This window comes from Miniopterus schreibersii (assembly GCF_964146895.1).
Source record: "Miniopterus schreibersii genome assembly, chromosome: 8".
In the NCBI taxonomy this organism is placed as follows: Eukaryota; Metazoa; Chordata; class Mammalia; order Chiroptera; family Miniopteridae; genus Miniopterus; species Miniopterus schreibersii.
In genome coordinates, this window is record NC_138109.1 from 17266946 (window position 1) to 17294481 (window position 27536).

Here is a 27536-nt window from a genome sequence, read left to right on the forward strand (position 1 = left end):
GGGAATTTCACTCCTTACAGTCCTGCTCCCTCTTCCTCAGGACAGCCCCCATTCCCCAAGCCCCCAGGACAGCCCCCATCCCCCAAGCCCCCAGACTGCCATCTGTCTGTCCTCACACCCTCCTGCTGTGGCCCAGTCCTCTACCTCAGTGGGGCCTGCGGAGCCAGGGAGCAGCTGGTCACCACCTTCCAGGTAATTAGTCCTGGGAGACAAGCTTGGAGCTGTTAGGGAGCCCAGGACCGGCTCAGAGGGCTGCTCTGGCCAGCCCTGGTCCTGTCAGGAGGTAGTCACTAGGGCTTGGCCTCAGTCTCCATGGCAACCCCCCTCCCGTGACTGCTGACCCATCGCCAGCTGGGGGGCTCCTCAGGCCCCTTCTGGGCAGATCTATCCCACTGCACCTCTAAGCTGGCAGCTCCATTAAAAAGAGGGGATTGGTAGTGGTCTAATTAGCATATATCTACATTAATTTGCATAAACCCCCAGGCCTAGCAGCCCAGGGTGATACCAAGGTCAGTCTAAAAAAATCAAAGCGTCCCTCCATCTCCTACGGCTGATCTCCTCATGCACCATCTGGTCCAAACCCACAGGCAGTACATTGGGAGGCTGGGTGGGAAGTGCACAGAAGGGCCTTCAGGCCAGTGACTCTCTGTGACTCAGTCTCCCCCCCCAAAGAGTGGGGACAGGATGCCTGCTTCACATAGGTGTTGAGAGGACTGAGGGGTCTTCTCCATCATGTCCAGGTCCTGCCCTGTCCCCACCAACTCCCAATCTCCATTCCTAGAGTTCCTTGCTTTCTGCCTGCAGGCAGACCCCTCCTACACACCCAGAAAACGTCAGCTGGAGCTCAGTAGAGACCGTACCTTGGATCTATGGCTACTATGCCACCCTCCTCCACCCAGGCCCTTCCCCCGCTAATTTCTGGATTCTGGCAGGAAGTGGATTGGAAGCTGGAGGCCACTGGCTTTGGCTTTTCATCACACCTCTGGGCTTTGCCTTGTGCTGATGTACAGCGGGGAGCAGGGAGCATCTGCCCTGCGCCCCCCACTCCAGTGCACCCATGGGAGGCAGCTTAGGGTAATGGGACCGTGGGGGCGCTCTGGAAACAGGCTGCTTGGGTTTATTATGCAGACAAGCCTCAGTCTCCCCATCTGTAAAATGGGGATAATGGTCTCCACAATCCCTGGAGTTGGTGTGATAATTAAATGAAATATATATGCCAAGTGCCTGACACAGTAAGCGCTCCATAAATGCTAACTATTATTATTACAGTAATGACAGTAATAAGAAAAAACCTGAAACCACCTGGAAGGTCAAGGGAGGGCTTACAGAGAAGGTGATATGTAACTTTGGCCTTGAACTGACTATAATAATGAAACACTGGGAAGCCTCTGGATGTCCGTCAGAAGGACCCACAATGAATGAAGGAAACTCCACATAATGGGACAACCCAGCCATTATAATGGGTGTGGAAAGAAGGCCGAACTGGGCGGCGTGAAGGGCTGCAGCTTATGAGCTGGAGTAGTGCGATCCTTTTTGTGCAGAAGAAAGAAAAAGAAACAACCTTTAAATTGTTAACTCTGGAGAGTGGGACTGAGGCATTGAGATATTTCTGTGAGGTTTTACATTGAGGGATAATACTTTTATAAGAAAACAAAGAAGAAATTAATAGGGCACAAATGAGCATGGACAAAACCCTGAGGTGTAAGTGAGGTGCCCAACTGTCCCGGTTTGCCTGGGACTGTGCATTTCCTTAGGGTGCATCACTTTAAAGGAGAAAATCCAAAAGTCCTGGGCAAACTGGGACAAGTTGGTCACCCCAGATGTGGCAGGGTGTGGATGACTTGGGGGCCTAGGGCTGGCAAGGTGGGGAAGACCCAGGGCTCTGGCTGAGGTGAGGAGGGGAAGATGGGCTGGAGGTGGCACATCTGGTAGAGATCTGAGGCCTTCCCTGCTCAGGGTCCCACTCTCCCAGGACTCCCACCTTCCTGGCGACGCCCACTGCCTCTGTCCCCAAGTCCAAACTGTTGGGGCATCCCCAGTCCCAGGCCTCAGAAGTTGAGACCCCAGCAGGCTCTGGAGTGGGCAGTGAAGGCCTGGGAAGAGGGCACCCTCCAAGAGGAGCATTTCAGGCAGGGATGGAAGGAGGGGAAGACAAGCCGGGCGGAGAAACCCAGCAAAAACCAGGCTCTGCCAGAAGATGCCAGCTACCGACAAATGGACATTTGGAGAAATATAAAGGTGATTAATCAGATCTCCCCATTAGGTACCATGAATGACACCATATAATTAAGCCAAAAACTCATGGCAGAAAGCATCTTAAAGGAGCAGGCACTTAGGCAGGGAGAATTAATGAAGGAGGCATTGAGAATTTCAGGAGTGGCTATAAGGATGGAACTGGGTGGGAAAAACCAGAAGGTGGACAGAAAACATCTGCTCAGCATGGGACTGAGGCCTGAGTCCAGTAGTTAAACGCTCAGGCTCTGGGGGTCTGGCAGACCTGGGGTGAAGTCCCAGCTCTCACTTACTTGCTTTGGGACCTGGGAAAGTCACTTCCTGGAGCCTCAGTTTCCTCATCTACAAAATGGGAATACTACGACTAATATCTAGGGTTGTGTGAGGATTCAGTGAGGCAATGTGAGTAAAGGACTTTGCATATAGTAAGTGCTCAGTAAATTATCATTAATTGAACAAGTCACTTTCCCTTCTGGACCTTAATTTCTCACTGGCAAAAACAGGATAATGATTTCCTGTCTTCTTTGCAGAGAAATTAGAGCTCAAATAAGATCACAACCATGAAAGCAATTTATATACTCTAATGTGCTTTTTATTTTTAAACTGTAAAGTACTGTGCCCACATTATTAGGATAATTGTTAAGTCCTTGGTTTCATACCAAGGTCAGATTCTTGCCGCTTGTTCCTTGAGAAGCTGTACAGTGTTGTGGTTAAAAGTGTGGCCTTGGAGTCAGACTATCTGGGCTTGAAGCTACCTTTAACACATTAGCTGTGTGACCTTCAGCAAGTCACTTAACCTCTCTGTGCTTTAACTTCTCCATCTATAAAATGGAGATAATGATAATAGTACCTATCTCGTGGGGCTGTTGTGAAGCCTAAATGAGGGAATATGTGTTAAGTGCTCAGACCACTGGCTGGCCTAGAGCCAGGGGTAAAAAGCCATGTTAGCTGCGATGATGTCACCCACAGTGGAGATTCCTCCACTGAGGACTCATGTTCTGAAGGAGAAAAGACAACAGCTGTCTTTGTCTTTGGTGTGCAGGTGCCTTTGAGGCCAGGCAGGGCTACCCCACCCCCATCCGGCCCCTTGCTCTGCCCACCAAGTATTCATGGCACCCCTTGCACTGGACTTCAAGTGGCAGCGTTGCACAAGCCCAGGGAGCAAGGAGTTCCCTTCGGGGACCGGCATGGTCCACTTCACTTAATCCTCTCAACTCTTGAGTGGTGTCATTTCCTAATGTGGAAACAGAGGGCCAGGGAGCAAAGTAATATACTCTAGGTCATAGAGCGGGTATGTGGCAGAGGCAGGATTCAAACACACCTGTGGGCTCTGAAACCTGGCCCCCCCCCCCCCGACATTTCCCCATCAGCTCTTCTGGTCCACAAATAGCTGCTGGGCCCCTGCAGTGTCCCCACCAAGGCCTGACTCTCTTACTGCTGAGACTGGCAACCCTCCCAGTGAGTCTGCTAGTGCGACCGGTGACGCTGAGATGTGTTGTGTTCAAATCCATCATTTACTAGCCACGTGACCTCCAGCTTCCTCATCTATAACAAGGAAAAGATTGAAACCTACCTTTCAGAGTTGACATTAAGGGATGCAAAATATGGCGCTTGGCACACAAGGGCCACCTGGCAAATGTCACTGTCATCAACTCTGAGTCCAATCCTCCCAGCTCCCATGCCACTCTCCTCCCTGTGCTCCTGGAGGCCTGTGTTCTGACCTAGCTCAGCCTGTGCTGAAGCTTTCTCATTCCCGCCTCCTTCCTTTGGGGAAGGTTTCTTTCATTTTTTTTCTGGAGGCCTTTCTTCCTTGCTAATGAGACAAAACAGCCAGAGTCTTTCCCGCAGCCCTTTTGCTCTCCTCAAGCAGGGTGGCCTGGCTGCTTCACAGCACCGTGGAAAGCTCTCATGTCAGGGCACAGTTTGCTGGGCCTCAGGGCTCCCTCAAAAAGCTCCCTTGAAGCTGACCTGGGGCTCCTGCATGCCGGGCCAGCCTCTGACAGTGGCCATCCCTTGCCTGCAGCAGAGCCACTCCAACAGATACCAGACGAGATGCTGCTGTGCCAAATACTCGTGACTTTCCATTCCGCCCGACTCTGGCTTTTCTGTACTGAGCTCTGATGTGGGTCTGCAACAGCCTGTCTGACTCAGAATTATGTTGCTAAGACCTTGGGCAAATCCCATGACCTTTTAGGGCCTCCGTTTCCGCATCTGTAAAATGGGAATTGTAATCCCTACCCTTTTTGCCTCCTGGGTTAAGGGTGGATCCAACAGGGTAACTGAGATCATGGAACCATCAAGCTCTCCCCTCAGAGGGGAGACCCCCCAGGGCTCACACTGTTCCCACTGGGCCAAGAGCAGCAGCTCAGCAACGTTCAGGCCCCACCTCCCTCCCACCTGAACATCCCCAACAGCTGCAAGAGGGGGCTCTTCTGTGAGTTTGTTTTATCTGAAAAGAAAACGTATTCAGTATTCTACTCTGAATTAGAGCCTTCTTCCATTTCCCAGGAAATCAGGATAGTATTGATGCTCTACACAGATGCATGGTATCTATATCCTGGGGCTTTTATTCCCCCTCCCCCCAACTTGGCAGGTACAGGAACTGCAACCTGAGATGCTGTAAGGCTGGGTACCAATCCTGTCTCCACCACTTACAGGCCACACGGCTAGTAAGCCACTCAGCATGGTTAAGGCTTTTTTCTCACCTGAAATGGGGATAGTTTATACTTAAACTTAAGTCTGTGGGTCAAGGCCACGGTAAGGCTGAGAGGAGTGAGGAGAAAGGATCCAAGCCAGAGGTCAGGGACATGGACAGCTGTAGGAAGGGTCTTGAGAAGACTGGCTCTATCGGCCATCAGTAGACCTTTATTCTCGCCTCATTTATTGAACGTCAGTTACAATACTATACACTGGAGATACAATGGCAAACAAAGCAAAAACAGACACAGCCCCTTTCAGGATATAAACACCCTACAAAATGAGAACAGAAGGGAACTTTTTCAACCTGGTTAAGGACATGTATGAAAAACCCACAGCTGACATTATACTTATTGGTGAAAGTCCGAACAAGTTCCCCCTAAATTCAGGAACAAGGCAAGAATGTCTGCTCTCCTCACTTCTATCCAACATTGCATGGAAAGTCCTAGCTAGTACAATTAGGCAAGAAAAAGAAATCAATCAGAGGCATCTGGGCTGGAAAGGAAGAAATAAAACTAGATCTACATGCAGATGACATGATCTTGTATGTAGAAAACCCTAAAGAATCTATAAAAAAATTTAGGGCTACTAAATTAGATCAGCAATGTAGCAAGATCTAAGATCAATATACAAAAATCAGTTGTACTTCTATACACCAGCAATGAACAATCCAAAATTGAATTAAGAAAATTCCATTTACAATAGCATCAAAACAAAACAAATAAAGAGGCAAAAGATTCATACACTGAAAACTATAAAATGTTGTTGAAAAAATTAAATGAAAAGGCATCCAGTGTTCATGGATTGGAAGACTTAACATTGTTAAGATGGTAATACTTCCAAATTGATCTTATAGATTCAATACAATCTCTGTCAAAATTCCAACTAACTTTTTTTTTTCCAGAAATGGATTAGTTGGCCCTAAAATTCATACAGAAATGCAAGAGATCCAGAATAGCCAAAATAACCCTGAAAAAGAACAAAACTGGAGAACTTATACTTCTTGATTTTAAAACTTATGGTGGCACTACAGTAATCAAGACAGTGTGGTATGACCCAGGAGGCGTGGCTCAGCGGTTGAGCATTGACCTAGGATCCAGAAAATTGCAGTTCAATTCCCGGTCAGGGCACATGCCCGGGTTGCAGGCTCGATCCCCAGTAGGGGCGTGCAGGAGGCAGCCGATCAATGACTCTCTCACCATTGATGCTTCTGTCTGTCTTTCTCCCTCACTTTCCTGTCTCTGAAATCAATAAAGACTTTTTTTTTTTTAAAAAGAAAAAAGACAGTGTGATATAGACGTAAGGTAGGTATATAGATTAATGGAACAGAATTGAGAAGCCAAAAATAAACCCATGTATTTAGAGTTAATTGATTTTCAACAATGGTGCCAAGATCATTCAATGAAGAAAGCAGGTCTTTTCAACAAATTGTGCTGGGAAACCTAGATATCCATATGCAAAAGAATGGAGTTGGACTCCTACCTCACACCATATACAAAAACTAACTCAAAATGGATCACAGACTTAATGTAAGAGCTAAAACTATAAAACTCAGAAGAAACCATTGGCATAAATCTGAGTGACCTTGCAATAGGCATTCTTAGAGAGGACACCAAAAGCGCAAGCAGCCAAAGAAAAACTAGATAAATTGGACATCATCAAAATCAAAACCTTTTAAACATCAAAGGATACTATCAAGAAAGTGGAAAGCCAACTCATACAATGGGAGAAAATATTTGCAAATCATAGGTGTCATAAGGGTCTAGGATCCAGACTACATAAGAACCCTTTACTATTCAACAATAAAGTGATAAACAACCGAACTAAAAATGGGAAAAGGATTTGAATAGACATTTCTCCAATGATATACAAATGGCCAAAAAGCACATGAACAGATGCTCAACATCATTAGTCATTAGGGAAACGCAAATCAAAACCACAGATACTACTTTATGCCCGTGAGGGTGGCTAAAATAAAAAAGACAGATAATGACAAGTTTTGGTGAGGATGTGGAGAAAGTGGAACCCTCATGCATTGCTGGTAGAAATATAAAATGGTGCAACCACTGTGGAAAACAGGCTGGCTCCTCAAAAATTAAACATGGTTATAATATGGCCCAGCAATTTCATTCCTAGGTATATGCCTGAGAATTGAACTGAGTTTGCACAGCAGTACTCACAGTGGCCAAAAAATGGACACTCAATGTTCGTCAACTGATTAATGGGTAAACAAAATGTGGTATGTCCACACATGGAATAGTATTAGCCATAAAAATGAATGAAGTACTGATACATGCTACAACATGAATGAATCTTAAAAACATTATGCTAAGTGAAAGAAGCTAGTCACAAAGGACCACATGTTGTATGATTCCACCTCCTTAAGATGTCCAGAATAGGCAAATCCAGAGAGACAGAAAGTAGATTAGTGGCAGTCAAGGGCTGGCAGGAGGGAAAATGGGGTGTGACTGCTAATGGATGTGAGGTTGTTTTTGGAGGTATGAAAATGTTCTGGAGTTAGATGGTGGTGATGGTTGCACGTACTCTGTGAACATACTAGAAGCCACTGACTTTTACACTTTAAAATGGTGAAATTAAAAAATATATATATCTTTATTGATTTCAGAGAGAGGAAGGGAGAGGGAGAGAGACAGAAACATCAATGATGAGAGTCACTGATCAGCTGCCTCCTGCACGCCCGACTGGGGATCAAGCCCGCAACCTGGGCATGTGCCCTGACAGGGAAGCGAACCGCGATCGCCTGGATCCTAGGTCGATGCTCAACCGCTAAGCCAGGCTAAAATGGTGAATTTTATGGTGTGTGAATCATACCTCAGTAAAGAAGGAGGCGGAGGACAAGGAGGAGGCGGAGGAGGAGGGGAAATATCCCAGACGCAGCTCTTGTCCTCATGGAGCTTATATTATATTCAGTGGGAGGTGGGGAGAGAGAAAACCAAACACACCCCTGCTACACACACACACAAAGCAAAATTACTGTTGTATTAAGTGCCAAGAATGAGAGCTATGATGGAAGTGGTCTAGGCAGACTTTCGAGAGGAAGTGATCTGGAAGGAGAGGGGTTAGCGAGGGAAGAAGGCTGAGGAGGAGGAAAGGGCATGTGCAAAGCTCCTGTGGTGGGAGGGAGCTTGGCAAGTAGAAGGGCCCAGGAAAGATCCCTGTGGCTGGGGCAGGGGAAATGAGAGGGAGCAGGGCAACAGAGAGAAGGGCTGGAAGGGCTTCTGTGTCCTGTGGCCAGATGCCAACATGGCAGGGTCGGAGGCTGAGCAGGAAAACAGCTTACAGTTGGAGAGGGGGCACCAAGCCCCGAGTACCTCCTTGGGTCAAGCATCACACTGGAGGTATCGGGTCAAGTGCTCCTAATCAACATCTGGAAAGGAGTTGGGAGGTCCTTTCTCTGGGCTGAGCCACTCTTGATGGGACTTGATAGAGACAGAGGAGGAAAAAAACCCCAATTCCCCGACTTATTTAGTGGCACCTCCTGTACTGAAGCTCCCAGGAAGAAAATACTGATGGAAACCAGCCTCACTGCTACGGCAACAGCAACCCCTTCTGGCTTCCACCCGACTAAAGGCCAGGTGGGAAGTCTGCCTAGCAACAGTGGTGGGCGCCAGGAGCCCCTCCCCAGGGCTTCGGGATTCCCCTTCCATTCCCCTCCCAGCCTTGGCTCCCATCCCAGCTTCCCCGCTTCTCCTTCCCGTGGAGAATCACAGCAGCTACCAACAACAAAACAGGCCCTCACAGCTCCGTTTGTGATTTATGCCACCACCGGAACGTGGGACGATTAGCCCCACTGGACAGATAAAGACGCTGGGGTTCAGAGATGGAGGCCGGCCTGGTGTCCTCCCTCTGCACAGCCCTTACTCTCCAGTGTGCGACAGGTCTGTCTGGGAGTGCAGGCCTCCTGCTCTGATTCCTCTGTGCACAAAGGAATAAATGAATGGAAGGAGTGTCATCCCTCAGTCCTGTCCCCCTCTTCCTCTCCTGGTAATCCACCAGGTCTGGGGGGGGCGGGGCTCTGTTCTGGTCTAGCCCAAAAGGGCCAGGGGAGGGGTCATCTGGGGCCTGTGGGAGCCAGGGCAGTAAGAAGGGGTGCAGGAGAGGCCCTGTGCAGGGTCCAGCCCTGGCCCCTGAGCAGGTACCCCCCTCCCCCCTAGAGGACTGCGCTGAAGTGTTTCCCTTCCAAATGCCTGGCTCTGAATTTTAACACTAGTATTAATAATGGTGGCTAATATTTTGTGCGCACTTACCCTGTCAGGCTTTGTGTCAAGCCCTTCGCAGGCGCCATCTCATTTAGCCCTCAACCCCGAGTGAGGGATGGGTCACCGCACCTGTCTTAGAGACGGGGGAGCACAGCCCGAGATCTCAGAGCTGGAGAGGGGGCAGAGCTGTGACAACCTTGGTGGGTCAGACCCGAGCCCAGGCTCTTAAAAGATACTGCAGCCCCCAGGCTGGCTGAACACTAAAGGGAGGGCGGAGGGGCTGGGAAGAGGGAGTGGAGCTGCCTCCTGCGATAGCTGCCTGGCCCCCGGCCAGGGCCTGTTGGAGGGAGAGGTGGGCTGTGGCAGCGAGGGTGGAGGGAGGGCCCCTCCTAGGGGCTGGGCCCCCTGCCTGATCTCCAGGCCTGGGGTTCACAGGAGGAAGGAAAAGCAAGAAATGATTCATAAGTGCCTACTACGTGCATACGCTGAGCATAGCACTTTACAGGTGGCATTTCATGTTATCCCTAGAAAGACACTAAGAGATAATAGCTAACGCTTATTATATCCCAAGTAGCTCTCGAATGCTTAGCAGGCTTTGATTCATTTAATCCTCACAGAAAACATGCCAGGTAGAGACTGAGATCATCCTGGCTTCACACATAGGAAACTGAAGCATAAAGAAGAGAAACTGCCCAAGGTCGCACAGCTGACGAGGTTTGAACCAGGTTTTCTGGCCCCAGGGTCCCTGAGGAACAGACTTACTATACTGCTAGGGGAGCGGGGTCCCCATTTTCCAGAAGGGGAGAGTGAGGCCCTTTCTTGAGGGCACCAGGTGTCAGAGTGGAGTTTGAGTCCCATCTCCTGGGAATGTACGCAGCATTATGACTTATTTAGTGGCACCTCCTGGACTGATGGGCCCCTTTGCCACTGCTTTCTCACCAGCTCTGCCTGGAAACATTGAGACCATGGGGAGTGGTTCTAGCTGCAGACTCTTGGCCACGGCTGCCCAGAACTGAGCAGAGGAGCAGACCACTCCCACCCACCTGGGAGTATTTATTTTTGTTCGGGGTATTTTTGTCTGAAATCACACACACAACTGTGATCCTTTCCAGAAATGGCATCAGCCCACTTCCTAGAACAGTTGGATTGGACCCAAAAGGCCCCACTGCCTCCCTGGGCCTCTGTGACCCTGTCTGTTCAAACAAAGGGTTGGAGGGATATTCTCTGGGGATCTTCCTGGCTTCCAAATTCCAGGATGCTCTGTCCTGGAGCTTCCTACTCAGCACACAGTCATGACTGTGTGCATTCTACAAGCACCACCCTCCAAGAGCCTGATCGTGATTCCTGTTAGCCGTGATTCCTGTTAGCCGTAATTACAGCAGCTACCACATCCTAAGCCTTGGCTAAGTGCCAGGTGCTATGCTGAGTGCTTTGCATGGATTCTCTCATTGAGTTTGCTCAGTAGCCCTAAGAGGCATTTTACAGACAGAAAAACTCAGCTCAGAGAGGCTGAGCAACTTGAATGCACTCACACTCCTAGGGAATAGCAGAAACAGGATGTCTCAACATCACCTGGTGCAGGCCTTGATAAACCATGCCCCCTATCCTCCTCCTGTCCCATCCGACCTCAGGGGCCAACCAGCCTAGCCCGTCACAGCTGACAAACACGGTGTAATGCCCAGGATGGGCCCGAGACAGCCTCTCACTTTAGTGGGGGATCCCTGAGTCCCAGGTGGCCTGTCTTGGGGATGGCAACAGCTAGTAGCAGCTTGGGGACAGCAGCCTACTCAGATGGCACATGGGGCGACTGATAACAGACAGGTAGTGACAGGCTGGAGCAGTTGGAATCGCCCAAAGCTGATCAGGCACCTGCACCCCACACCAACTCCATACCCTTCTAACACTGGGGGTCTTCAGGGCTAAGCCAAGAGTGTCTAAGTATTTAAGCTATAAACCAAGCTGACAAACTCTTAAATACACTATGTCCTATGCTCTTACCTAGACACAATGGTCTGGAAGGTCAGGCTGTGAACTTAAATTTCTCTGCCTCCTTAAGGTTCTGTGCTGGAAGACAGCATCTTCTAACTGCAGCCAGCATTCCTACTTCTGGCTTCCTTCTGGGCAGGGGCCTCATACACAGGTCTGGACACATGTGTAGGTAACACCCACACCTGCCCTTTCCCACATAGGCTGCTTTTGTTCCTGGGGCCTGGAGGTGCACACGCCAGCCACCCAGGCTGTCCTCGAGAGAAGCCTGGTAGGTACTGAAAGTGGGCTTGGGGCTGACTGGACAGGGGAATCTGGGGTCTGTCATGAGGAAACTGGTCAATCTTCACTGGAGACAAGCTCCCAAAGCAGAGTCTCAGGCCACACAGGTGCCTGGGCTCTGTGGCAGCACAGGGGGATAGACAGAGCTCAGGATTTAGTGTTGGCATCCGGGCAAACCACAGCTCTGCCACGTGCTTGCTGACTGCGGCCCAGTGAATTCCCCTCTTGGGTCCCATTTGCTCATCTGTAAAACAGGGATGACAGTTTCTGCCTGGTAGGGCTGCAGCGAGGAGTAAACGCAATGAGGTCTGCGCAAGGGTTCGTGCTTTGTTTGCAGACCCTTCAACTCCACACGGACCACCATGTCTAAGAAGCCCTCTCTGTAACACCCAGATCCTTCACCATCTTCTGTACAGCACTGGCCCTACCCCAGCTCAATCACTGAGAGCACCTGAGCCCGCAGGGGCAGGGACTGTGCCTCCCACACCACGGAGCCCGCAGTGTGGTGTTGCAGTAATGGAGGTGGTGGGGGCAAGGTGTTGCCAGAGCCTGAATGAAGACATCAATGTGTAGGTAGGGCTGCAGGAGTACAGAGAAGCTCCAAAAAGGAAATAATGGCTTAGCTGGCCTTAAAGAGGGGAAAGGAATTCCAGAGGCCCGAACAGCATATGCAAAGGCCCTGAGGTGCGAGGTGCTGCTGGCGTGCTTGCATCAATGTGGCCCGAGCTCAGGGACTGGAGGTGGTGAGTGTTAGGTTGGAGGGCAGGCCAGCTGGACAGCCCAGTGTCCCGCTGGCTAGACCACTAATTCTCTCAGAACAGCACCCGACTGTGATCACTGGGCAGTCTGGTGAGGGGCTAATAAAAGGCCCTCATCTGAAAGTTGGCCCCGTGTGAACTTTCACCTCTAACTGGACAGAGCTGCTGTGTGCGGCAGAATGATCTATCTTCACATGCTGGGAAGCTGGAGACCCCTGCTGGGCACAGAGTCTGCTGCCAGGGTAACCACCTGTCACTGGAAGAAAGGGGACAGCTCCTTACAGAGAGTCAGTGAAGGGGAACTGGTTATCATGGCAACCTCCCCTCAGGTGGGACAGGGTAAGGGAAGAAGGAAGCCCGGTTGTTCCTAGGATCCCCATTCCCAGGATGGAGCCCCACTGACTCCACAATCCTTCTCTGACTGTATCTAGCCTCCATCCTCTCCTCTGTCCATTTTGGCCTTAGGTGACAGTTTTCCTTCATGAAGCCACATCCTCCCTGTCACAGCCTAAAGGCTGGGGGGCTATCTCCTTGGTGACAGCAGGGGCTCCTGTATCCATGGTGACCCTCTCTCAAGAGAGACCCTCATCTGCCAGGGCTTCACTTTCTTTGCCAAGGCTGGTTCTGGGGGCAGTAACTCCTGTCTGGGGTGGTGACCCAGATCAGTGGCAGGGCGCTCCCACTCTCTCCTCAGCTGACACAGAGTGAGAAAAAGAAAATTCAATGTGTTACCTTCCACCAGGACATGGATGCAGAGGGCACATTAAACAGCCTGACAAGGAAGTTCAGACCAACTCAGGACCAAACTGAAGCTCAAAAGAGAGCAAACTGTGCCCTCAAACCTGGTGGGGTACAAAGCATGAGGGTTCTAGAGCCCAAAAGGCCTGGGCTCGAGTCCCGCACTGACACTGTGTAATCTTGGGCAGGCTTTGTCACTTCCTGAGCCTCAGTTTCCTCACCTGGACATCGGAGATATTAGTATCTACCTCCTAGGGTTCCTGCATAATTGAGGAAAGGCATCTGAAGTGAGAAACAGCACCTGACACCTCCCTACATCTGTCTCCCTTTCTCCGAGAGAAGGGAGGCACGCGGCTCCTGGGTGACCTTTCTCTGCCGGTGGGGCATTTGGTGGGGTAGAGCAGTGGCTATAGGGTCAGAAACACATTGGCTGCTGATACTGTAATTATTACTACTAATTATGCGGCCACGAATGCAGTCCCATCTGGTAAATTTCTTCCTCCCAGTAACTTACATTTCCTATTGTCACTGTAGTCTTCCTTCACTACAACCTGACAAAGGAATGTTTTCTAGAAAGTAGGAGCCACGAGCGTCTTAGTTTTCCGGCAATGCCCACCCCAGGATCCCTGGCAGGGAGCACCCAAGAAGCTCAGCATGGAAGGGACTTGGAAATCATCTATTCTAACTTAGTATGCCAGGCAGAAAGCCCTCCTTCCCAGCCTTATCGAGCGCTTGAATGCCTCTGGGGAGAAGGTCCTCATTCCCTGCAGAAGGTGGGTGGTGCCCAGGACTCCAGGGAGGCCGAGCTCCACAGGGGCAGCAGAAGCTCAATGGGCAGCTGGGAGTTGGGGCTGGAGGGAACTCCCAGGGCCATCCCCTCACCCTAGCAGCCCCACTTCCCTTCCCGCTGAGAGTTGACAATAGGAGTGGTTCTAATTATGCTCTAATTGCTTTCTTCCAGGCAGTTTCTCTGGAGCCAAGGAGTTCAGAGTTCATGAATAAATGAAGAGGGAGGAAGCGGGAAGGGATGTTTATTGATCCACAAATTTCTACGTGCCAGTGTCTGCCCCACAAATGCTTAGGCATGGAGCTGTGTGCCGTTCCGAATGCATACAAAGAAACAACATACACACCAAAGCCCCCAAGCCCCTCTCTCCAAAAGAGAGGGTAGGGGTTAAAACAGAGGTTACAAGAAGTGTCCTAAATTGGCTTTGGGTCCCAGTCCCAACTCTGCCACTGACTTGCACTGTGGTCTTGGGCAAATCCTAGTTTTCTGGGCTGTAGAAAGTAGGGACGAAGGTAATGCCTGACAGGCCCCTCTCAGAAAACCCACACGTCAGATGTCAATGGGAACCATCCAGCTAGACAGAACCCTGAGCTGGGCCAGGCGGGCACTGTCACCCTCAGAATGCCCTTTCACCCAGATGCCTCATTCTCTAAGAACTGGCCAAGCAGCTGGGGGCTCCAGGGAAGTGGCAGGAGGAACACTCACACCTCCACGCTGGCGGGACACCTGGGGGGGAAGAGCAGGGGCACTGAACGCTGATGCCTGCTTAGCCACTCACTGGCCCTGGGCAAGGCCCTTGAGCTTCTTGAGCCTCAGTTGCTTCATCTGTTCAATGGGAACGACACACTATATGTTCTGAAGGTTCACCGAGGGAATATAATGGCCTTAGCTGAGTGCCTGGCATATAGTAAGCATTTGGCAAGTGGTAGCTGTGATTGCTAATACTGTCAATGACACTGCAAGTAGAGCTTGGTACCTTCTTAACAGATGAAGAAACAAAGGCATGGGTCAAGCAGCTTGCTCCAAATCATTATTAAGTGGCAGGGTTTGAACTCGGGCCCATCTGACTGTACTCCAGTCTTGCTTCTCCACTGCCATCCCCAAGAGCTGGCACATAGTTAGTGTCCATAATAACGTGCTGAGCAACAGAGACATGTGGGGGGAAATGAGTATAACGGGCTCTGTTTCTCATGACCAAGGTAAGGGCGGGTTGATGGAGTTAGAATGAGGCCCAAATTTCCTTCAAGGTCAAAGCCAAGTGCTGGGTGGGCCTCCTCAGCGCCTGGGGCCAGGCAGGTGGGATAAAGGGGATCCTTGGTATGTGTCTGTGGAAGGAAATCTTTTTACCCCTCCATGACTTCCACTAAGAGGACAAAGTTAGGAACCCTGGCTTTGGCATTTGCCAGAACCCGCTCTGCCACTGTCTTGCTGTGTGACTTTCAGCAAATGACTTCAGTTCTCTGAGCTCCAGAGCCCTCGTCTAGGAAATGGGGATAATCACAGCCCACCTACCTCTGGGGCTGCTGCGAGGGAGATGTGAGATGACGTGTGTGAGGCCATATGTTAGAGGGTAGGAGTGGGGCCTACAGTCTGGCTGCCTGGGTTTGTACCCCAGCTCCAGCACTGCCTGCAGCCTCAGGCTCTGCTTCTGTAAAACTGTGTCTACTACATAAGGGTGTAGCGAGGGTGAATGAGCCTCTACAGGTGAAGCCGTTCCAACAGTAGGCAGTGTGCATAAGTGCTCAATAAATCTCCTCTATTAGACCACACCTCGTGCAGAGAGCCTGAGTTCATTTCACACAAGGGGAAACAAAGCCCCAAAGAGGTGTGAGGGCTTGTCCAAGGTCCCAGAGCCAGGTCACCACAGACTCAGGCCTCTGAGGGATCCAGCCCCTGTCCAGATCTCAGCTTGCACAGATGACCACAGACCTTTCACAGCACCTGGGCCATCCTACTCAAGGACTGAGGACTCTAGGAGGTGGGGAGAGGCTGAAGCGCCCCTCTCCTGTCCTCCCTGGTGGCTCCAAGGCTCGCTTAAACCAGTGAGGTGTGTCAGAGGGCAGGGAGGACTGACTCACCTGCCTGGCCCACCTGGCTGGCCCCTCCACTCCAGGGCTGGCTGCAGAGGCCTCAGAAGCAATCCAGGGATCCGGACCAGAACACCATTTGTCAGCCCTGGATGGTGGTGGCAGGCTCATCTCCATGGCAACAGTGCAGTGTGAAGGCATCCTGGCATCATTAGGGAGCGCACTGAGTAGTATAAACAGAGGCTGCAGTAGATTACACGCCTATTATGAGCAGTCTCAGGCTCTGAGCACTGGTAATTATGCCTAATTGTGCATTTAATTGTGTAATTGAAAACCCGCATCTCTGGTTCAGGTTGGGGCTTCAGAACTTATCCTCCCTCCCCGCAAAAAGAGGCTTAGGAACCACCCCTACCCTGAAAACCCCAGGGCTGCCTCCCCTTCTAGGGCAAGGGGTAACCAGAACCATCAAGGGAGGAAAAGTGCCTATAGACTCCCATTCCCTACTTCCTGTGCCAGGTTCTGTGATTTGGGGTGGGAGGGGGTGGAGCATGCTTAAGGCAAAGGCTCATGGAAGAGCACAAAAATGCTCACAATTTTAATTATTTGTACTAGGTACCATTTTGTAGTATCGTCACTGTCCTCTCAGGACCCAGAACCACATCTGGTGGCTCCAAGGGACCTGGATCCATGTCCAAGTGGTCATCCAACGTATATAATAATTCTTAATCACTGCCAGGGACAGGGAACTCATCACCTGATTGTCAGTCTGCCACTGCAGGGCCTCTGTAGTTCGAAAACCACTGTTACACTCTCCTCCATGCCCCAGTGTCAGACTGGTGAAAATAAGGCTCAGAGAGATGCAGGGCCAGCTCAAGTTTGCACAGCAAGTGAGTTTGAGAACCAGGGGATTCTGGCTTGCAGCTGAGGGCATGTTTTGTACCTTAAGGTGAATCAGCACTTAGGATTGTGCCCAGCACTTTGTGGGTTCTTCACAAGTATCTGCTGACTGTAACTCCAGGTAGGGTTAGCTGGAGACAATGCTTACTCTCTGACCCAATGGTGTTTAGTTTTTCTGGAGTTCAGAAAACTCACCGGTGGTGACTAGGGATTAATGATGGGTCAGAATCTCCTGCTCTCAACCTCTGTGGTCTGACACTTCATTTTACAACCAAGCATGCTATGTGGGCATTTGGGATGGGGACAGTATAAACACTTATTCAAACAGAAAGAGGGAAGATGTCGCCTGAGTCCCTGACAATCTGACAGCCAGGTGCAAAGCCTGGAGAAGGCCATCAAAGGCAGTCTCCTCTTCCCAGAGCCTGCAGCAAGGTGGGCCACTGTGGCAGCAGCTCTGATCTCTCTCTGGGAAAGGACAGACTCATTGATGACTCACAGCTGGAGTCCAACCTTCTCCCTTTACAGAGGGGGACAGAGAGGGTCAAACTTTTCTCTCTGATTCCCTCTGAGTGAGCACCGGGCTCTGTGCCCAGAGCTCTCCCTGCATTATCTCAGGTCACCCTCACTATAGTCCCCATATTACAGAAGAGAAGACCAAGGGACAGTCAGGTCCAAGGCCACAAGATTTAACAGAACTTCTGCTCCAACTTGGGCCTTTTACTGGTTGAAAAAGGAGACATGTCCTATTTCCTACCCCACAGAATTCAGAATCATAGAACCTGCTTTCTCATTTCCAGTGCATTCAACAGTGTGAATTCTTTGTGAGCTCCTTCTCAGCATATCTTACCTCAAAGGAGCCTCTGTCAACTCTTTGAGGCAGATTATTACCATCCTGCCTGGCTGGGTAGCTCACCTGGTTAGAGCATTGTCCTGATACGCCAAGGTTATGGGTTTGATCTCCAGTCAGGGCACATACAAGAAGCAACTAATGAATGCATAAGTAAATGGAACAACAAATAGATATTTCTCCCCCCCCCCCAAAATCAGTACTACTACTACTACTACTACTAATAATAATAATAATAATAATAAAAGATTATTACTATCCTGATTTAGAGAAATGCAGGTGAAGCTCAGAGAGGTTAAGTGTCTTCCCAAGGTCACCCAGCTACAAAAAGGCAGAGATAAAACTCAAATCCCAGCCTGACCCCAAAGCCCAAGCTCTTTCCAGTCAACCTCCCTGCCCCAGGATTTGCTAGCTGCTTTGAGAGGCAGGGGTCAGGAGGCCAGGGCAACCCAGTAGAACCTGCAACCACAGATACAGCTCTTCTAAAACCTTGGTGCTTATTGGCAGAAGCATGTGTCTCAGGAAGGCTTGCTTTGCTGCCTGAGAGTCTCCCTGTCTCCAAATCACCATTCCTCTCCCTCTCCTGATCAAGAAGGGAAGCCAAGGGCACTGGGACTGGGATTCCCCAGACCAAAGCCAGCTGCACTCCCTGTGGACTAGAACTATTTTTGAAAAAACACATCTCTGGTCTCAGCCTGCTCTCCCAGTACCCACCCCTCCCTGACACTAGAGGAAAGGGGACTGCAATGATTAGAGCTTGGTTCAGATTTTACAACTGTCCTCAAATCCTTTCCCCCTGATCAATCACCTGAGGCCTAGACTGTATCTTATTTCCTTGGCAACAAGTCACTTCATTCTTCTGAGCCTCAGTATGCCCATCAGTAAGTGGGTATAAAAACCATACCTACCTCGTAAGGGTTGTTATGAGGGCTGATAAGTCTTCAATACAGGTTAATTTGTTTTGGGGGGAACTTTTTCTCAACCTGCATCACTTTCCTTAAACCCTACACAGGCCTTGGGATGAGTAGAAATGGGGACAGGGTGGTGGCCATGAATAAGCCAGATAGTAACAAGGGACAGGTATACAAAGTGCTTAGCACAGCACCTGGCTCATAGCAGACACCAAACAAAAAAGGAAGTTGTTTATTATTATTATTACTATTATTGCTGCTGCTGTCATTATTATTTCCACTGAACCATAGTTTCCTTATAAAGAAACTAAGACCTGAAGAACTTACAGGCATGACTCTGATCAGCAAATCTCTAATCCAGACAGAGATGGGGGCAGAAGCGACCTGTTCAAGTCTCAAGGCAAATAAGAGCTAACCACAGGGAGCACATCCCCTCAGCCAGGCACGTGCTGTTTGGACACTGTCTCATGGAATCCCCCAAACTGCCACGGGGTAGGAGTTGCTGTTCTGACTACTTTATAGGAGAGTCAGAGGCTCAGAGAGGGTAAGGGACTTTCTGGAAGTCACAAAGCAAGGCAGCAATGACTGTCTGACCCAAGAGATATTGCTCCTAACCCCTGTGCCAGATTTTAGAGCAGCTGCCATTTATGGGGAGCTTATCGCAAAATCACCCACTCACCCACCCCTGCAAAGGAGCAGAACCAGGGCCACCCCCATCCCACAGAGGCCCCCTTCTCCATTCCACCCTGCTCTGCCAACATCATAAGGGTCTTGAGAGCTGTCTAACCTCAGCCTGTTCATCTGCAAAAGGGAGGTGATTACCCCCCCCCCCCACCTGTCTATAGGGGTCAGTGGCTTGGACAGTTTCATGCTCCTGACTCCAAAGCCTGGCTCAAGGACCTGAAGCACCCACAGCAAAGCCAGATGCTCCCCAGGAAGCCATGAGCTGGCAGAAGCAGCTGCTTCAGAGCGCAGCCCGCCCGCCCCCACCCCCAGGCGCCGTCTCCCTCCGGTCTTCACCATCACTATCGCTAATAACGACATCAATCAGGTTGACCATGTTTCACACCATTACTCGCAGCTCAGCAGGAAGCTACATATTTCCGCCCTCACCCACCACCTTCAAGAAAGCAAAGTGCGTTCCAGAAGGGAAGAGAATGAAACTGATGTCTTTCTGAGTCCCTACTATGTATATGGCACTGGCTAAGTCCCTTTCATAACTCTGAGAGGTAGGGATGACTCTCTTTGACAGAGGAAGAAAGCTGGGGTCCAGAGGAGTGAATGCATGTGTCCAAGGTCACACAGGTGGGACAAGAACAGGCACAGCAGTGATGTATTTGAGCACTCCCAGGCTCCCAGTGCCAGGCATGTGCATGATCCTATTGAAACATTCTCAGTTTCATTTTCAGATGACACAACTGAGGCTTGAAGCAATGAACAGACCTGTGGGAGGTCACACACTGCCGAAATGTGAGCTGCAGAGTGGTCCAGGGCGGAGAGGGGGTGGCTCTCTGCTCAGGCAGAAGAGTGCTCGCATCCTGCTTCTGTCACTGACTAGCTGTCACTGTTAGTGATCGCAGGCAAACTTTATCCCTTCTCTGAGCCTCACTTTCCTCATCTGAAAAATGGGGTAATAATGTCTCTTCCATTGTGGGGAATAACAGTTAGAAGGATAAAAACAGTAAAATAGCTAATATCGATCATTTAACATGTACCGGGCACTTTGCCAAGCACTTTACATATGTAAGCTCATTTGGTTAAATGAGGTAATGCATATAAAGTGCTTAGCACAGGACTCCAGAAATGGGAGTAATAATGGCGATGATGAAGAAATTGATGATGACTCCCTTGGGCAAATCTCCTTGGTTCATCCTCTTACGGGAAGAACAGACTGGCCTGTAAGGTTTCAGGAAAGAGGAAGACTAGAAAAGAAGGGCAGGGTCTGGACAGGGGAAGGAAAAGGGAAATGCATGAAAATTAGGGAGTGAATAGCATTAATAATGTCAAGACAATATGTCAAGTAGGAGCCAGGAAAGCAAGGGATCCAAGATATTCTACAGAATGGAACCAGATTGAGATGCACCAAAACCTCCAGGCCAGCCCAGACCACATCCCAGAGTCACTGATGGGCAGAACTGGCAGGACCCTAGAGACACAGACTAACGGTTCTTCCCATTTTACAAATGGAAAAACTGAGGCTTGTAGTGGGAAAAAGACTTGCCCAGGTATACATGATGTCTGTGGCAGAGCTGGGCTTGAATCCAGGCCTCCTGACTCTCAGCTCAGGGCCCAATACTTGCCGTTTCCCACAAAGGAAGAGTGCAGAGGGGCACCTGGATGTTTGGGCCACAACTCCAGGGAAGCATCCCATGGTATATACATCATTAAGATAGTAACAATAAAAAGCTAAGGTTTATTGAATCTGTTGTGGCACAGTGCTAAGTTCATTATAAGCATTTAATCCTTACAACAACCCTACTTAGCAGATGACAAAACTGGCTCAGCGAGGGTAAGCAACTTGCCTAAGATCACACAGCTAGAAAGTGACAGTTAGGACTCACACCCAAGTCTGATCCCTATCAAATCCCAGAGCCTTGTCCCTATACTTGTTCACCTGAATGGTACAGCCCCCACCTGCTTCTCCTACTCTCCAGTACACCCTCACACCCTACTCCCTCACCCAAAGCCAGTCTACCCCAGCTGCAGAGGAGTGTTTAGAACTGGCCTGTTTTATTGTAATGATCAAACCCCGTTCAAAACAAGGAAAACGACACTGTTCCTCTTGTAAAGTTGTCAGTTGAGAAACTAACAGCCTCTTCCTTCTCTGCCCCTTTCCACTGGGTGAGAGAAAACAGGCTCCCTTTTCCCTGGGATACTGTCAGGCTGGTGAATTCCAGTATCTAGCAGCACATTATGGAAGCTGCCAGGGAGCAGAGGCTCCTGGGGGTGACAACTGAAGGGACCCACTGTGCAATCACCTCAGACAGAGCAACAGAGCCAAGAAACCAATTTTCAAGTCCCTCTTCTGAGTGCCTCCCCAAATTATCTCATGTAACCCTCACAAGCTGCCCAAAGCCACCCAGCAGACATAGGAGATTCAGAATCCCAGCCAGGTCACGTCTAACTCCAGAACCCCATGAGCTGTGAACCCTCTATGTGGAAGGGTGTTTTAGCTTAGCTGGTGAGCGCTATGAAGGCAGGTGAGTGGGAGTCAGGGAGACTACCTCCATCTACCACCTTCATCTCTCTCTAGAGAGTAGTAACCACCCCCAAGGGACCCCTGACTTAATCGGGGCCAGAACTACTGATTTTATAATTAAGAAGGCAATGGAAGATGCTGGTCGGCTGCCTGGCTGCAAAGCCTGGCTCCTAACTGTAGAACTTTGGGTAAGTTCCTTTAGAGGTTCATTATGAGGATTTAATGAGTTAATACTTGGAAAAGTGCTTACAAGGGTACCCAGCACCAAGCAGGTGCTCCCTAAAGCTAACTATTATTATCATCAACAGAATGAGCATGGGAAAGCTATTAATAGTGCTTATCTTCAGGGTGTGGAACTAAGCAGAGAACGAATCTTACCTTTATGTTCTGCTCTGTTTGATTATTTATTCATTTTTACAATATGTGATATTACTTTTTTCTAATAAAAAGTCCTAGTTTAAAATTTAAAAATGAACAAATACAGAAAAAAGAGTCCTCTGAATAGTTTCAGCACTTCTTGGCATTTTATGTTCCTCAAAGCAGATAAAGAAGGGTGTTTCTCCTGTGAGCCTGGAGGTGCCAAAATAACAGATTCATTCATCTATTTTACAAATATTAATGGAGTGCCAGGCACTGTTCCAGCTGCTGGGGATTCAGCAGGGAACAAAACCGATCATTTCTGCCCTTCTGGAGTTTCCATTCTACTTGATCTTAATTAATCGCCTCTGCAACCCTCAAGGATGAGCAATTTACAGAGGGGCAGACCAAAGCAGCCCAGTGAGGGGAAGTCTCCTGCCTGCATGCCACAGCTGGGAGCAGGACTGCGATCTTCTAGGCTGGGCCGTTTCTACCACTGCCCAAGAGGGCAGGTCTGAGGATGGCAAGTTTGGGGCAAGAAGTGAGAAGCAGGATGAATGAGGAGGTCTGTACATCCAGGCTCAAAGCTTCACTCTGTATTCCTGTATGCGCCTATGGTGGAGAGGGGCGAGGGTACAGGAAGGGTGGAAACCAGGTCACGGAGGCAGGTAAAACTCACACTCAAACTTGAACTTTTCCCACGCAGAAACCCCTTGTTGTTGGGCCTCAGTTCTAGGGTAGGCAGAAGACCCTGGCCTCTCCTTAACCACCTTCCCAAATCCACCTGCGAGAGCCTGAATTGGAGAGTCGGTTCCCTTCAGCTCCTGAATTCATTCCACTAGCCTCCCTGAGACAAGAACCTGCGACAAGAACCTAACCTGGGCTGGGGTTAGGCACAGTGCCTTCAGATGCTCCCATCCTCCCCAGAGCACCCAGGTATCCCCACCTCCTTCAGTGCCAGCCCAGAGAGACAGGAGCTGCTCTGTCTGTCCTCAACCCTGGTGCTCTGGTGGAACTGATGACTGATGGAACACCCATGCCACGGTGGTCACAGCCAAAGCAAGGAGGAGGGGGAGCACCTGGTTTGTCAGACCGGTACCTGGCAGCTCCTTGTGATCCTTTCCTGGAAGGTGCCTCTCCATTCCCAGGCCTGCTCCGTCAGGGGGATGAAGAGAGGCAGAAACAGCACAAAGGAGCGGACGGTTCTTGGAGTCTTAAGATCCCAACAAGATCCCAACACACACAGATGAACATGGACCAGAAATGGTCGGAGATGTAGAGCCATACCAAAGAAAAAGCCGGAAAGAGACGCGCACAGGAGCAGAGACTTTGTGAGAAACACTCGCAGGGGCGGAGACCAGAGGCAGAAACCCAGAGGAAGCGAGACCCATGCAAACGAGTGACTTAGAGGAAAACACGCGGCAGGGACCTCCAAGGACCCACAAACCAGCCCCGGACACCCCCAGCCCCAGTCCCACAGCGCACCTCCCAACAGGAGGCCACTGGTACTGTGTGGGCCAGACGCGTGGAGCCCGGGGCGCGGGGCGGGCCGGGGACTCGCACACAGGGCGCGCTCCGGACTGGGGAGCGCCGGCGAGGAGCGCACACAAAGAGACAGCACGGCCAGCGGGAGCAGGCTCCGCCCGTCCACTCAGAGACTCCAGACCACCCCCCACCCGGGCACTCGCACCACACGCACACAGACACAGCACCCCACCCGCACGCCCAGGGACCCCGCCCCGCCGCGCCCCACCCTGCTCTGGCCGCCCGGGAGCGAGGCGCTCACCAGCTGCAGGCAGCAGAAGGCGACGAGCGTGCAGCGCCCGCTGCACTTGCCCATGGCTCCAGGGGCCGCGCAGGCCGTCCGCCGCCTCCTCCGCACCGCGCGGTCTCCGCGTTCTTCCCGCTGGGCGCCCCGGGCGGCGCGGCCGGGCGCCTAGGGCCGGGCCCGGGAGCGCCGGGTCCTCAGGGCTGGGGCGGGCCGCCTGCGCTCTGAGTCCATGGTCGGTCCACCCGCGCGCTGGCTCAGCCGCGCCGCACCTTCTTTGTCTGACCCGCCGGCTGCCAGGCGCGCCTCCTGCCCCGGGGCGGCTGGCGGGGAGCGCGGGGCGGGGAGCGCGGGCACCCGGGGAGCGCAGGCACCGAGCGCGGCGCAGCGCGGAGCAGCACTGCCCAGCTGGGGCAGCCGCCTGGGCGCTCCGCGGCCGCGGCTTCCCGGCCCCACCACGTGGCTCCGCCGCTGCCGCCGCCGCCGCTGAGAGGGAGGGAGGGGAGAGGTGGGGCGGGGCGGCCCCGGGAGCAGAGGGGAGGTGGAAAGGGGCAGGGAAGTGGAGAGTTGAGGGAGAGAGGCAGGGAGTGAAGGGGGAAAAGTGCAGGCTTCGGGGCTGATAGCCCTGGGTCAAACCCTGACTTCACTGCTTGCTCACTCTGTGTGACCTTGGGCAAATCACATCACCTCTCTGGGCCTCAGTTTTCTTTTAAATATGTCTTTATTGATTTCAAAGAGAGGAAGGGAGAGGGAGAGAGAGAAACGTCAATGATGAGAGATAGTCGTTGATCGGCTGCCTCCTGTACGCCCCCCACGGGGGATCGAGCCCGCAACCCCGGCATGTGCCCTGACCAGAATCCAATGGCGATCTCCTGGATGGATCATAGGTCGATGCTGAACGGCTGAGCCACGCCCGCTGGGCCGAGCCTCAGTTTTCTTAAACAAAGTAAGAATGATAATGTCTGCTTCAGTGTTGCCACGAAGATGAAGTGTGTTTCTGTGAACAAAGCCCTTAGCCCTGTGCCTGGCCCCCCGAGGGTGCTGGAGCACCCCTCTGTCCATCCTGTCTTTAGGGTCTCTGGGCTCAAGCCTTGGCCCTCTACTTCCACTCCAGTTCCCAGATCTTCTCCTCATCCCAGTTTCCCTCCTGAATGCCTGGTCACATGTTCTTCCTTCCCTATTTTCTTCTACTGGCATTTATTGGGCCCTGACTGCACATCCATGCCCAGGAGCCCTGGGATCCAGAAATGAGCCCTGCTTTTTCAGAACTCCCTGAGCGAGCTTCCCGGTCAGGCTTCCAGCCCCTAACCCAGGTAGCAGTGGGGACGGGAGTGAGGAAGGGCTTGCCAGCAGAAGAGTGCCTTCTCCAAGATGCCCCACAAAAGCACTCAACTCTCAAACATATCCCAAATCCATTTAATCATCCCTGCCTCACACCTACCTTCTTTTTTTTTTAATCCTCACCCAAGGATATATATATATATATATATATATATATATATATATATATATATATATATATATAAATTGTAGAGAGGAAAGGAAGGGGAGAGAGAAAGAGAGAGGGGGGAGGAGGAAGAAAGAGAAACATTGATAGATTGCCTCCATTACCCACCCAGACTGACCTGAAACCTAGGTATGTGCCCTGACCGGGAATTGAACCCACAGCCTTTTGGTGTATGGAAGGATGCTCCAACCAACTGTGCCACCCGGCCAGGGCTACACCTAACTTCCTGGAGTCATCTTGGTGATTAGCATCACTCTGGTGAGAATCCCTCATCCTTCCTCCAGGCTTCTCTATCCCATCTGATCTGTGAACTGTACCTTCCAGCTAGTATCTATGAAGCACCTACTATGTGCCAGGCTCTCCACTGGAAATAAGAGGATGCACCAGTTTCTGTACTCACTGAAAGAACAGTCTAGTGAGGAATTGTCATTAAAACAAGATGCCCTGGCAGAACATTTCTCATTCTTGCCCTTCCTCTCCCCTCTCACTAGCCCTCTTACTCAGAAGGCAGTATGATATAGATTAAGACCACGGTTTGGACCCAAAACGCCTGGGCTCCAGTCTTAGCACTGCCACTTGTAAGCTGCTTACACAGTAAGCACTCAAATGCATTATTATCTACTCCTAGGACCTGGCTACATGATTTGTAGGGTCCAGAGCAAAATAAAAATGCAAGGCCCCTTGTTAAAAAATTAAGAATGATGACACAGCAGAGTGTTAAACCAAGCACAGGGAGGGCCTTGCATGACTAAAGCCAGCCCTATCTTCTCCCTGGACTATTAATATGGTCTCTTCATCGGTCTCCCTCCTTCACCCATTCCTTAGCATGCTGCTTGGTATTTTAAAGCACACAAGATTCTCATAGAATTGAAACAACATGTGCTGAGGTTTTCACTTGGAATAACAAGCTGAGATAATAGTGGGAACTTTTCTCAGCCATGCTTGGGCAAGTAGCAGCTGTGTCCAACCAGGTTCCATGACTAGACAGGCTTCCAGGAGCCTGTGAAGTCCGTGAAATAATATGCAAAGCTTCACAGGAGCAGATGTGCCTTTTTCTGGGGAGAGGGTCCACAGCTTTCATCAGATTCTCCAAAGAGTCTATTTCCCACAAAAGAATAACAATCAGCCCCCAAGGGATCAGCCCAGATGTACCAGTTCTCTACCAGATCCTCTTTGGGGCCTCTTCCAGATACAGCCTCTGCCAGTTGCCTCTGTGACACTATCAATGCAATTCAATAATACTAACAATAACAGCTACCACTTATTGGGTGCTCTTTCTAAGCTAGGCACTTGACATGTATATTAATCCTTATAATAACAGTAGGTTCCACTGGGGCTGTGATCAGCCCTTGCAAGGTTTTAGGCTCTATCCTGCCTGTGACAACTGTTCCAAGGCCTGGCTGACTCACTCTTAAGTCTGTCCTGTGGGACCAGGGATGGCCTGACCTCAGCAGAACTAGTCTCTGCCCCTGGGTTATTCCCACCTATTACAAGTCTTGGCCTGATGGACCACGCACACACCATGCCCTCTCTCACTTCCATGCTTTGCATATGTTCTTTCTGTCTACACCACATCTCCCATCCAAATTCTTGCCTGAAGAATTGCCATTTAAATTTCAAATCTCAGCTCAATTGTCACTTCCTCCCAGAGATCTTCCACAACACTGTGATCTGGGGGAAGTGCCCTTCCTTTGGGCTCACATGTGGCCTGTGATACCTTTATTATAGCTTTTACTGAGATTTACTGTACTTGTCTGATTTTGTTTATTTCCCCCAATAGACTGTGAGCTCTACGTGGACAGTGACTGTGTTATAAATTATCTCTATATCCCACAGGGCTCAGATCACGTCAGGGGTAAGCAAATATGTGGTGAATGGATGATCTTCCCAGCCCCAGGCCCCAGTGTATCTTGTGCCCTCTTTATCACCTGAGGGTCCAGAGTTCTAAGGGGGAGGGTGATCTAATTATAGGAACAGATGGACTAGTCTTTGACAAGAAGTTGGAGGGGGTTAGGAGCTGGGGATGTCACGAGGGGCTTGTAGTAGTCAACACGAAGGATGACTAAGCCCTCAACTAGGGAAAGGTTGTGGGGGAAATGAAGCAGAACTTAGTAATAAATGACAGATGATACAGAACACATGATTCAGAACACACCACATTCCCTGAGTGGAAGGCAGAATCACGGTCAGCTCTAAGGTCAGCTCTAAAGAGGCAGAGTAGGAGCTACTGAAGTGCTGAGATTCGTGGGTGGTGGTTAAGAAGCTCCTCCCTTGGCCTAAACCAGGGCTAGTCAGTGTTTGAATCAGTCCCTCTAGGGGTTAA

General features: G+C 50.6%; 1 protein-coding gene across 2 annotated transcripts in view; it reads right to left on the minus strand.

The window, feature by feature from the left end:
• The window catches only part of NKAIN1 (sodium/potassium transporting ATPase interacting 1), a 36572-nt gene extending 12388 nt beyond the window's left edge, over positions 1-24184 (minus strand). The window contains exons 1-2 of one of the 2 annotated variants that reach the window (XM_081144817.1): positions 23725-24184; positions 15779-15950 (exon numbers count right to left, since the gene is read on the minus strand). In XM_081144817.1, the coding sequence (XP_081000943.1) occupies positions 15779-15928 (150 nt within the window). In that variant the 5' untranslated portion in view covers positions 15929-15950; positions 23725-24184. The remainder of the gene's footprint in view (positions 1-15778; positions 15951-23724) is intronic. The other variant, XM_081144818.1, reaches the window with a different exon arrangement.
• Between the last annotated feature and the right edge of the window lie 3352 nt (positions 24185-27536).